We start from the raw sequence: 13,438 nt of genomic DNA on the forward strand, positions 1-13,438 counted from the left end.
TTTCCTTACATACTATATAAGCTATTGTACAGAAGGGAAGCTTTCTGTGACTTAATGTGTAGAGCATTCTCCCAGGCAGTGTGAGCTTCAGATTCAGGTCTTTTCCCAGCCTAGGAGGACTGAAATCTATTCCACAAGAGAGTATCCAGACCGGTTTCAGGGACAGCTATGAAGTTTAGGGACTGGACAGTGGTTAGGGCACTCCTATAGGCTTTGGGAATATTAGTTTAAAGGAAGGGGTTAACATAGGTCTTCTAATTCATGTATGACCTCTAAGCATTAAGATGCCCAGAAAAAGTTTCTGCAACTGTTTATGAAGGGCAAGGACTATGTTGGACTTTGTGCTATGGGTGTTTCTCAGTGGCCCAGATATAATGGGAAAAATGGTAGGACCCCCACTATGTTGGGAGCACACATACATGATCCCCTGCACTTGGACATATAAGAAGATTTTTCTTTGATCAAAATACTGTTTAAGTCCCCTTTTAGTCACTAAAGTAAGTAGTGGGCACGTATAGCCCCACTCCCTCAATAGCAAAGAGCAAAAGGATGGACCCTGAAAAAGATAACAGTATTAAATTAGACTTGCGTTCCCTATGCAGGTTTCTTAAGTCAGCTCTGGGTTATATTCTGCATCCTTGCCACAAGGTTCTCTATAAAAAACAGTCATTAATATCTAGAAGCTGTATCTTTGCTTACAAGTACCTGGAGCTGAGACTACCACTAACCTTCAGAACTTGTGTGGGGCTACAAGCTTGACATTGGGCAAAGGCTGTGTAACAGTAATTGCATATTGTGCTCCAGACACAAAACACAGAGCAGGTTGCCTATGGAGTTTATTTCCCCAGGAGCCAGTAACAGCGTTGCAGCACAAAAAAAAAGCAATTGGCCGTCAGTAAAAGCCTACAGCTCAAACCTAGCAATTCTGTAGTGATTGGCATTTGAAAACAAGCCTGAAACCTTGGAAGACAAAAATGTGAAAAGGAAATTGCAAAACAGAATCCCTCCATCGTGCAGGGGACTGAAGCTTGTGATCTCAAACAGATTTTAGAGGTTCTGACTCCAGAATCTCATTAACACCAGGAGAAGTGAGGTGTGCAGTACTACAGCAGTGCATAATGCATTGTCTTTCAAACCAGAAAGGAACAAAACTCTTAAGAGACGCTGATAAGTTAAATTGAATAGGAGGGTTTGGGGGTGAGAGTTATACCATTGTCACTCAGTGACTAAGAAGCACATGGCAATAGACTAAGCTGAAAGGAACAAGGTCTGAAAAAATGAGGGACCTTCTCCTTACACCTTTTTCAAGCCACAGAGAGCTATGACAAACAGATGGAAAGATGATAATCATGGAAGAAAAATCTAGGAGAAAATTCACTCTAAGTCCAGACAATTTCTTACAGACAAATGCCCAGTGAATACAAGCTTGACACCAACACGTTTTGCATAGGTGATACAAAACCATATACCCAACTATCAGCAGTAGTGACTAATGTCTGTGTCACATAATCTCTCTCTCTCAATTATCTTTTTGATTCATTTGACTAATCATGAAAGTTGAACTTTAAATAACAATCTAAATGAAGAAGCTTATACAACCTGCAGTTGTCATGGGTGCCGTCCTCTATGCTTTTGCAGCAGAGGACTCTGAAAAAAGAAGAAAAAAATTTAAAAGGGAGGAGGGTGAAGAAAGGGAAGGAAAAGAGGAATTAGGAACCCAAGATGATGTCAGCTAGCAAAGCCCAAGGAAAGGAATCATCTGTAGTACATCATTAAAAATCATCCAAGAAGTAGGGGGTTACACATATAACCAGTTTATTCAGCCACTGTTGCCAGCAGTAACTACTTCAAATGAGTCACTGCTGGAACTGAAAACCTATTTGATGCAGGGGTTCACGAGTAAGTCAAAAATGTCTTCCCCAACACTGTTACCTGCACTTCCCTGAAGAGCTGTTGCAGATTTGGGTAGATAAATTGACCAAAAAGATAGATAACCAAAATATCCACATCAAAGATGATGACGTTTAGGAGAAAGCAATACACATCTGAAATCAATCTCCTGCTTATATGTCATCATCAGAGGATGAGGTTGCCAATAAACTCCCCAGCAGAGGGGGAAAAAGAAAGATCTGGACTTTATAGCTGAGTGGATCTGGATGATACTTTATTTAACTTCCTTCTGATAACGTACCTCACCATCCCATTTTGTGAAAGGTGATATTAACTTGGGGGAGGGGAAAGTAAATCTGTGTTCTGAAGTGAAAGCCCAAAAATGAGTAAAGAAAATTGTTTCTTTGTATTTATTTCCTGCTTGACAAATTATCTTTTCTTTCTCACGTAAGTTGTGTTTGGAGAATGTTTTAGTAACCAACAAAACAACAAAACCCAGAGCCTACTCACAGAACAAGTTCTTTCTCCTCTTGTAAATACTGCAGTCTGTTTAAAAATGGAGGACAAGTGAAGAAGATCCAATACCAGAATCCAATTTTGGTTTATTTCTACTGTTTAATAGAGCATAAGAGCAAACACTATCAGCTAGCCAACGTCTGGTGCTTGATTCAGCAGCTTCTGTGTTAGAAGAAAGTATTTACTAGGGAAGTGTTGATAGGTTTATGAAATGTTGCTGTTACTTGGGTAAGTTGAGCTGGAGATAACTAAACTAGGACAATAAAACAGCTGTTTCATTGAAGCTGACATACCATGCAGTTTCAGTCATGCACTTAGCTTGACTACTGAACTTATAAAAGCGCAGAGCTATTAATGAAATGCAGTTTTTGCATCTTGACTCTCTGCATAGCCTAGATAAAGTGTTCTTTCAGCTTAAATATATACTTGATCATGACAAGCTTAGCTACTTGCTGTGAGTTTTAAGCACACCCGATGTAAGAGAAAATCAGATTTCTAAATCAAAACAAACCATTCCTACTCCAGACAGAGTGAATGTAATAGACTTGTTTAACCCCTGGAGAAGTCAGTGAGAGTTTTGCTATTAATGTTAGAAGGAGCAAGATGGTATGTAGTAACTTTAGAGTCAAATTGAGTGGAAGTACTAGCTGCTCCATGTAAAGCAGAAGAATCTCCTGCCCTTCAGAACATCTGAAGGCCTTTACATTAGGAAAGTACACGTTTTCAGTGCTGTGTTCATTTATTGTCATGCAGTGATGTATTAGTTAAGCAAAGCCTACAGTCCCAATAACATGACTAGCTTGCAAACATTATCATGCTTTGGGAGAAGTATGGGGCACAAACAGTCCTTGGCTTTTTTACTGATATGAGGAAACTTTCATTTGTTTGGATTATCATTCCTCACACTGTTAAGCTTGCAAATATAAATTCAATAAAGGAGAGTTAGCTCATAGCTTACTGAGCTTTCTCATCAAAACTTGGAGCTTTACATTTTGTTTAGCTAAGGTCAGTGGTCTGCAATTAACCCTTCTCAGTTACTTCAGATGGAGCTTGCCAAAATGCAAACAACTCATATTATACCAGAAGTAAAACAAAACATCAATTTAATTTACTCTTGCTATACAGTGCAGCTGTTAAATACAAGTGCTGCAAAGGCCAGACTTCACTAAAAGTGAATCTTTCAGCCTTTGACTGCTAGAAATGCTTTTCTGGTTAAAAGATAGGAATCCTTAAAAATGTCTAATAAAAGCTTTGTCTTAGTTTATCTTCCCAATTTTTAGCCTGCTGCTTCTGATCCACAATGATTCCTTCTTATCGGTAGCCTTGAATTCTGAACACAAGAGATCACTCATTTTGGAAAGAGTAAGACAAGTCTTAAGTTTGAATGGGATGATCCAAAGACTCATCAGGTATGAAATAAGCAGTACAGGGAAGTTAGTCAGAATGTTTTTATGAAGCTCCAAATCAGCATCAGGTAGTTGCATGAGACAGATATTGTGTTCGTGCCAGTTCACATTTTTATAACTACAGACACTGCTAGAGTTGTTTCAGGAGCCTGCAGTGTTTCTGGAGAAATGATCCTTGCCAGTGTGGAGCTGTATTATTAAACTTCTTCCACTCAAAAAAAAAAATGTTAAAACAGAGCATAAGCCCTCAATAAAGGGAAATACCAGAAGTCCATCTAGAGATTTTAAATTCTTCTAGCACTTCTAGAACTGCACAAGGAAAATGAAGAGTCTGATCCACAGTTCTTACCAGTCGCCGAGAGAACCATATTCATTACTGACCTACAGGTGTCATTTATTGGATTTGATACAGCTGTCTTTAAGTATTTTTTTATTTCAATATATTAATGTACAATATTAGCATGCCAGAGTCCTTTTTGGGCAAAGTATATTGATGATTAAATTGAAGAGTATAGAACGTAAGTGGCATATGATTAAATCAGAGAAATGAGCAGAAGTATATGAAATCATACATATGTAAATTGTATGCTTAGTTCAGAGAGACTTTGAAGTTATTTGTTGAACAGAACTGTTTATTTTGGCTTAAAATGAAAATGGTTATGCCATTTATAAATTTATAAATTGCATTGTACATGATATGATATAGTACTAGAGTACTTCGCAAGCAGTGTAATATATAAGGGATTCTTAACTTTTTTTCCCTCGAGTGGGAAAACTTTGAGTACTCATAAATTGTATGCCAGTTTATTCATTTGTCATTTAGTAATTTTAACTGTGCTGGAAGTCAATGCTCCTTTTTGTTTTGAATATCTTATTTTAAGAGTCAATTTTCTTTTAGGCAGTTTTAAAGTTAAGTAAATTATGACGATCACATTTTAAAAAAATATCCCAGGAGGAGTTTCCAGGCTAACAGTAAATGATTAAAACACAGTGTCTATATTTCCCTCATACTTTGAATCATGTCAGCAGAATTACATTGTCCCATTATATCATTGTTCCATTATATCATCCTGTTACATTCTTGGAAATAATTTGCTAGTAACAGAAATTGCCACAGAGTGAGTTTGGACCTCACCGGTACTACCAAGAGGCTGGCCTGGGCCAGCCACCACCTGCAAGCTTTCTCAGCAGCTATTTTGTGCCACGCAATACAAGTCCGTCCTATCCCCTTGGCCAGACAATAGGAGGGATGGTTCACTTTGTCCTCAGAACGCTCACAAGCTCTCAGTCTTTCAACACAGCTTTATTTTTGGTTCCTATTTCTATCTTTTTTCCCGCTCTAGACTATATACCTCCCTCTCTCTGTCCACCTTTCAGGGTTTGCTTATAATTGCTAGACTTGCAAAGTCTTTATTTTCTTTCTGATATCTTTTGCATTCAGATCTCTCAAATCTGGATTCCATCTCTGTGTCTCTCTGTCACTCCCTCCCCCCCCGCCCCTTGTATCTCTCTTGACACTTTTCTCTTGTTTCTTCTATTTTTTTCTTTTCTAGATACTTCGCTTCATATTTGGTGTCCATCCTTTATCTGTCTGGGTTTAGTTTTCCAGTCTCCTACCTCAAAGTTTACTTTCTCTGTCATTGCTGTCCCTGTTGCCTATATTTCTCAGTTCACGCAGAGAGACGCTTTCATTTTGTTTCTTTTGGTGCTATGTCTATTTCTAGAATTTTGAAAGACTAGAATCGTAGGCCCAGTAAGTACAGAGATCCCATGAGATAAAACTGGGGTAGGGTTTCCTCCACTGAGTATTTCTTACATGCATCTTATATTTCCTGATCACTTCCTTTCCTGTAGGGAAAGGACTTTGCACTTGTCGCCTCACAAGTGCAGAGAGCTGTGAGGTTTGTACAGTTGTTGCAAAAGGAATGACCATTTTTCTGCCCTTTCCCAGAGAGCTGAATGACAGTTTTTCTCCCTAAAGTCAAACTTCTGACACATGCTTACATAAATGCTTGATGTCACTTGCGTGAACACTGGCCTATTCACATACTTTATATTAAGGCCATACATAAGCTATGCTAAACTGTGGGTTTATTCAGTATGTACCACGGTGCAAGGTCACTAGTTTTCCAGAGACAAAGGAGGACTCTTAAAATGTGTGAAGAAAAGCTAACAAATAAAGCAGAGAGAGTAAGCCTTTAAAATAACATTTCAGTCCTTGTAAAAGATCAGTACCCTGTAAATGTGTTTGTCGTTATAATATTTCTGCAGACATGTACACTGCAAAAAGACATTTTACAATAGTTTTAAGGCTTTTTTCTACATTTCATTAATGCACTGTGAAAATGTGTGTCATTGTGTAAAATATCATTAGATTATAGTTCTCTGTCTTTTGTAGGTAGCTATTTTGAAAGTACTGCCAGAAACACACAGCACTCCCACAAATTGCCTTTTTTAAACTAAAGAACAGCTTTACAGATTCCCTTGACACCTATTAAGTATGAGCTAATACTGCCTCCAAGCCACCTACACACCATCTCAGCATCCATTCCATAGTTTTGAACGTCTGTACTTCTACATCCTACACCTTTTCTGTAAAAAAAAAAAAAAAAAAAAAAGAAAAAAAAAGAAGAAGAAGGAGAGAAAGAACAGCTCCCTCCCATCCTTCCTCCCAGGAAAAAAAAAGGAGGCCTGTAGCAGTAATTGAAACTTTGGTAGTCATCAATGACAATTTTACTTAATCTTTAAAAAATGTGTCATTTTGAAAAATAACATTTAAAACCCTAATGCTTTTCTAATTAAAATAACTATGACTGTAATTCACAGATGGTTTACTTTTACAGGAGTCTGAATGACATTAAAATTTCAGACTCAGATGAGAGCACTTTGTAGTCCAGAAAGCACTGAGAAGTGAGTGCTTTAGTGGAAGAACATTTTAACCTTTTTTTCCCCTAGGCAAGCAGAAAACATTTTGTGATTAGAGAAAAGACCAGAATGAAGACAGGTGGCAGCCTCAAAAACTGTTTTGTTATCTGGCATATGAAATTCCAACATTTTTCAGCATTATTGCTGTCACTGAACACCAGAACTGTGCAGAGGGCAGTGAGACTAGCTTGTTTTCAGTCAGCTTTAGAGGGTATCAGATTTAGTTCAAAGACTGAGAACACAGATCTCCAGCCATACTAACACAGTCTAAATGTGTTATAGCAGTTTCTTCTATACATGCTTCTGTCTAGAGCTCTGCTCTCGATAGACCTGGCACATGATGTAAAATCTATAAATAGCTTTTATCCGAATGTAAAAATGAATTTGTATTGACATTTTGTATTCCTTCATTCACTTAAAAATTGTAGCAGGCTTCTACTAATGAAGTTCATAGCATAAGTGATGCCACAATAACTCCGTTTCTATTGTTCCTAGCGTGCAGGACGGGAGAAAAGAGCGCTAATGCTTTGCATGTCCCCTAGCTAGCCTTGTGACTCCACAATGCCAGGCACTTGTAGCTAAACTGACCATAAGCTTGAGCAATTGTCTTGACTGTGATTTTGTGACTGCACACTGCAAAATAAATTGCAACTCAATGTTTAGTTAAGTTACACATTTGAAGTATAGCTTAGATGTGACCAGTGTGTTAACTATGAGACTAAGCGAGAATGGGGTTGTTAATTTTGCCACGGGCATTGCTGGTAATCAGGGCTTTTTTAAGGTTTCAAAATGTAACTTTCCATCCTCTTTTCTACTGTCAAAGTACCATAATATTGCCCTAGTAGAAAATAAAGTTTTAGAGACTTCCAGTGAGGAAGTAAGGGGAGAAACAAGCCTTTTGAGGAATGGAGGGAAAGAGGCAGAAATGAGGAAAAAGTGGATGATTTGGCATAGGCCTGAGACAGAGGGGGAAAAAGAGGCTCCAATGTGTTATAGAGGGTTTGTGGAAAGAAACAGCGGAGTATAAAGAGAAAATGTAATCAGAGTAGAAGAATATGATTTTATTAAGTATTTGTATCCAGGCTTTGGTTGTCTGAGAGCTACTCAGATACAAATGGTAATTATAATAACTACATGATAATTTAATTACAGTTAACCATATGAATAATAATTCAGTTATTCTTATAGAAGAATTCTGGATTTAAGGTGATATGAGCAAGAAGATGGAGGGTTTAGTAGCCAAAGCTAGTAATAAGGAAAGTTCAATATGTGTTTTGACAAGATGGATGGAAAAAATAGTTGTTTGATGAGCAATTATTACAGAATTCACAGGGTTTAGTGACAGAGTGGATGTGGTGGGAGGAGTCAAGGTGAAGTTGTGGTATCCTGGAAGAAAGTTGAAGGCATGAAAACAGAATACTTGATGGGAAGAGAAGAGAAAATTGACATGGTTTGCTGGGAAACCATGAAAAGTTTGCTTGTTCATGGTACAGGATTAGATGTCTAAAAGAGAAGCAAATTTAAACTGAAGAAGAAAGTGGTTGACCTCTTTTTCTCAGAACTTTTTGATGAAATAAGGAGGAAAAGAAGTGGGGATAAAAGGAAAGATTCCTAAGGGAATTTAGCAAGCCCTGGGATAGAAGCAGATTCCAGAATAGATGATGGATGAAGAAGGAAGTCAGAGTGCTAAGACAACCAGGCAAAGAGAGAATTTTGAAAGCACAGGAAGAAAAGTGAAAACTTTTGTTGGAAGTCAGCAGTCAAGAAAGTGAGGATGAGAGAATGTCCCTGAGAGCAGAGTATGAGAGCACAATGAAATCTCAGTGAGATTGCCTCAGATGAATATGAAGTTAAAAATTGGAAGGCATCACTCAAGCTGATCTATTAAGCAAAAATAAAGACAACATTTTACCAGGGTAGCTACCATTGTAGAAACAGGATTTAGGAAAAGGCAATATTGTTCTGGAATAATAACTCCAATTTGTAAGCAGAAAGATTATTCCAGAATAGATGGTCTGAACAGAAGAGCTGCTCTGGAATAGCTGAGTTATATTTCTGTGGCTGCACAGTTTTCTAAAATAGCTGTTCCAGGCATTTTCCACCATGCAAAGAAAGCCTATTCCCTATTTATGAGTTTCTACAATGGCAAGACAGGTAAAATGTGGGTTTTATCACCTTGCCTTCACACACTCTGCAATAACACAAAAAGGCCTATTTTATTGGGAAAAGAGGTACTAGCAGAAAAAAAATGTAGAAAGCATTCTAATTTTGCCATTTGAGTGCATCTGATTTTAACTGAAAGACTAACAGTTGCACCATCATTGTCTGTCAGCCCAAATTTCAGAATTAGAGACTTTTTAAAACATTTGATTCAAAATAGTTTCTCTCTAGAGTAGAGAAAAGGGAAGCCAAGGGACAAAAACGTGCCCCAGTCATTTCTGAATTTTGTTAATGGAGTTTAGACATGGTATATATGTCCTGGCTTTCTGTAGTTCGTCATTACCAGTGATGTACACCTGACAATAATGTTTGGATTAAAAACAATTAGTTGAAAAGGTGTGACAATCTCCCTGCTGATACCTGTCTCCCAGATCTATACTAAAAAAACAACAGTGGAGCAGGATGGTGCAATGAGAAGAGAATGAGCTTGTGAGCTGCAGACAAACAAGAGTTGGAATGAATTTCTGCAATTTCAGCCAGACTTGTATTAATTAATCAGTATGCCTATTAGCCATACAAAATTAATAGCTAGACAGAAGCTATAAACTTCACAGGACAGCACAGTTCTCTGGTACTGGTCCTTTTATTTCTAAGGAGTGAAGGAAAGTTTCTTCTACAGAATTCCTGAGAAGAAAATGGAATAAGAAAACCCATTATTTATCCAATTTTTTTAGTTACTTACTGTTTGTAGAGTAGCTTGCTTATGTGTGGTGGTTTTTTTAAAGGCTATTAGAAAGGAATGCTTTTGAAGATTATACAGAAAAGAATTTTTAAGGATTGTTTCAGCATGTTCAGAAGGTATCAAAAGGAAGGTGTTTTCTTTTGGTCTAACTAGCTGAATTTTTCTGTAAAGGAGGAAAAGCATCTAATGATTGTTATTAAGACCCTCAAGAAGCAGATGAGTTAAACCAAGCAACTAGTCAGCACCAAAATAAGCTCATACACTCAATCAGTGCTTAGGAGATTATTTTTCACAAATGACTCCCTCTGTCTTTGACTTCTTAGGCTTGATTCTAAAAGGAGACCTGCAGAACAGCTTCAGCAGGCAAGGCTGGGAACTAGGATTCATAATTTTACCGGACATTAGGAATCATTCTCACTGATGGCAGTGAGTTTCTCCCACCCTCAAACTTGGGCTAAATTCCTCCTGTTGCACAGAGGGCAGCTGTCTGTTACCATTTTCTGCTCCACGTGGGTTTATGGCTTGCCACCTTTCTCCTTGCCTACAGCCCCCTGCTTTATAAAAGCTAAACCTTATTTTCTATTGCGTTGTCTAACACATTAGCGTAATTACATTCAGAATGCTTTTTTTTCCAACCTGTATTTAACTTGAAGATTGTATTATTTGTTCTGGATGTTTTTGGAACTGAAGGGGGACTGCGTGTCTGACAGCTTGCTTGTCCTTTCCAAGTACATCTTTTATTCAACCCAGTGATACTACCTCTCTGTACAAGTACTGGCATTGTACTGTTCTTAAATTGCAGATCTCGTCTCAACACTTAGCTGGATTGTATACGTACTATCATTATTTACCTGTCATCGTTTTGGCCTTTTTTGTTGATGGTAAAGGTTTCCCTGCTGTTTGTATTCTAGATAGGAGTCCGAAAAGTGTTTCTTAAGTACTGGCAAGCTGACCATCTCAACGATTTGTGCCTTCAGCTTCAGAAGAAAATTATTACCTGCCAAAAAGGTAACGATTACAGAACAAGTATTCCTGAGCTGTTGCTTTGTACACTGGGCAGAATATTGCATAAGAAAAAAATGTCTCTTCCTTGAATAGTTACTGTATTTCGTACGTTTCCCTACAGACATATTTCCAGCTAACTACTTATAAAGATTTTTTCAGATGATACTAACATTGGTGATGCTTGCACTTTCTGTCTGTCAAACATAATTTTATGGCAAACTGACTGTAATTAAAACTTAGGGGATCTTGAATATTTCCTTTTTAAAGTATGTTCAGTGATTTTTCAAGGCATTAATATCACCTTTAACTTCTTGTTGCAAATCAAAGGGCATAACAATGATACAAAATTGCAATGTGTTCAAATATATCAATAGTGAATACAAAGCTAATAATTTAATATGTTTAGTTGTCTTTATTTTCCCCTTTTCTTACAGCTTTCATATTTGACAGTGCTTGTTTTTTTATGTTTAGGCATTTTTTCCCCCTTTTATGCCTGCATTTTTACTTAGGTCACACTGACATTTTTTGGCACATTTTTAAAAGGAGGCATTATCCACTGCCTCCTGATTTCCTGTTACTTCTTTTTCATTTCCTATCAAAATCTCAAATAACTACTGAAAATGTGAATATTTTATTGTTTGAAGAAGCTTCCTTCACACAATGCATTATTTATGTAATTGGCTGATGTCTGCAACAATTCCCATTATCACCTTTTTAAAGGAAATTAAAAAGACAAAGACATATCTTGGGGTTTTTTTAGTCAGATACATAATATTGCAGAGTTATATGTATAAACCCCTTTCATTTTAACTATCTTGGTCTAACTAGCTGAATTTTTCTGTAAAGGAGGAAAAGCATCTAATGATTGTTATTAAGACCCTCAAGAAGCAGATGAGTTAAACCAAGCAACTAGTCAGCACCAAAATAAGCTCATACACTCAATCAGTGCTTAGGAGATTATTTTTCACAAATGACTCCCTCTGTCTTTGACTTCTTAGGCTTGATTCTAAAAGGAGACCTGCAGAACAGCTTCAGCAGGCAAGGCTGGGAACTAGGATTCATAATTTTACCGGACATTAGGAATCATTCTCACTGATGGCAGTGAGTTTCTCCCACCCTCAAACTTGGGCTAAATTCCTCCTGTTGCACAGAGGGCAGCTGTCTGTTACCATTTTCTGCTCCACGTGGGTTTATGGCTTGCCACCTTTCTCCTTGCCTACAGCCCCCTGCTTTATAAAAGCTAAACCTTATTTTCTATTGCGTTGTCTAACACATTAGCGTAATTACATTCAGAATGCTTTTTTTTCCAACCTGTATTTAACTTGAAGATTGTATTATTTGTTCTGGATGTTTTTGGAACTGAAGGGGGACTGCGTGTCTGACAGCTTGCTTGTCCTTTCCAAGTACATCTTTTATTCAACCCAGTGATACTACCTCTCTGTACAAGTACTGGCATTGTACTGTTCTTAAATTGCAGATCTCATCTCAACACTTAGCTGGATTGTATACGTACTATCATTATTTACCTGTCATCGTTTTGGCCTTTTTTGTTGACGGTAAAGGTTTCCCTGCTGTTTGTATTCTAGATAGGAGTCCGAAAAGTGTTTCTTAAGTACTGGCAAGCTGACCATCTCAACGATTTGTGCCTTCAGCTTCAGAAGAAAATTATTACCTGCCAAAAAGGTAACGATTACAGAACAAGTATTCCTGAGCTGTTGCTTTGTACACTGGGCAGAATATTGCATAAGAAAAAAATGTCTCTTCCTTGAATAGTTACTGTATTTCGTACGTTTCCCTACAGACATATTTCCAGCTAACTACTTATAAAGATTTTTTCAGATGATACTAACATTGGTGATGCTTGCACTTTCTGTCTGTCAAACATAATTTTATGGCAAACTGACTGTAATTAAAACTTAGGGGATCTTGAATATTTCCTTTTTAAAGTATGTTCAGTGATTTTTCAAGGCATTAATATCACCTTTAACTTCTTGTTGCAAATCAAAGGGCATAACAATGATACAAAATTGCAATGTGTTCAAATATATCAATAGTGAATACAAAGCTAATAATTTAATATGTTTAGTTGTCTTTATTTTCCCCTTTTCTTACAGCTTTCATATTTGACAGTGCTTGTTTTTTTATGTTTAGGCATTTTTTCCCCCTTTTATGCCTGCATTTTTACTTAGGTCACACTGACATTTTTTGGCACATTTTTAAAAGGAGGCATTATCCACTGCCTCCTGATTTCCTGTTACTTCTTTTTCATTTCCTATCAAAATCTCAAATAACTACTGAAAATGTGAATATTTTATTGTTTGAAGAAGCTTCCTTCACACAATGCATTATTTATCTAATTGGCTGATGTCTGCAACAATTCCCATTATCACCTTTTTAAAGGAAATTAAAAAGACAAAGACATATCTTGGGGTTTTTTTAGTCAGATACATAATATTGCAGAGTTATATGTATAAACCCCTTTCATTTTAACTATCTATTCTTCACTGTGAGCACAGAGTGAAAAAGAGGAAACCAAGAGACAACTTGAAGCAAGTGGAATCAAAATCATAGCAGTTCAGGAATGAACGTGGAGAGTGACAGTTAACACAGGCCACAGTTCAGCAGGATGTATAACTTGTGCCTGATATTTTATACAAATCACCCTGTGGTATTCACGCATTTAGAAAAGCAATAGTGATTTATCCTCTTTCCCTTCTCATGCTGACTTATCAAACAAAGGAAATATTTACCTTTCAGAGTCTGATTTGCAAACAGAGTGCTTTAATATAACCCT

At 37.2% G+C, this 13,438-nt stretch overlaps 1 protein-coding gene across 1 annotated transcript in view; it reads left to right on the plus strand.

The window, feature by feature from the left end:
- Positions 1–13,438, plus strand: part of MYO16 (myosin XVI) — a 322,187-nt gene that overhangs the window by 257,511 nt on the left and 51,238 nt on the right. The window contains exon 29 of the mRNA XM_009276139.1: positions 10,551–10,647. Within this exon, the coding sequence (XP_009274414.1) occupies positions 10,551–10,647 (97 nt within the window). The remainder of the gene's footprint in view (positions 1–10,550; positions 10,648–13,438) is intronic.

The sequence above is a fragment of the Aptenodytes forsteri genome, unplaced genomic scaffold (genome assembly GCF_000699145.1).
Source record: "Aptenodytes forsteri isolate BGI_AS27 unplaced genomic scaffold, ASM69914v1 Scaffold96, whole genome shotgun sequence".
In the NCBI taxonomy this organism is placed as follows: Eukaryota; Metazoa; Chordata; class Aves; order Sphenisciformes; family Spheniscidae; genus Aptenodytes; species Aptenodytes forsteri.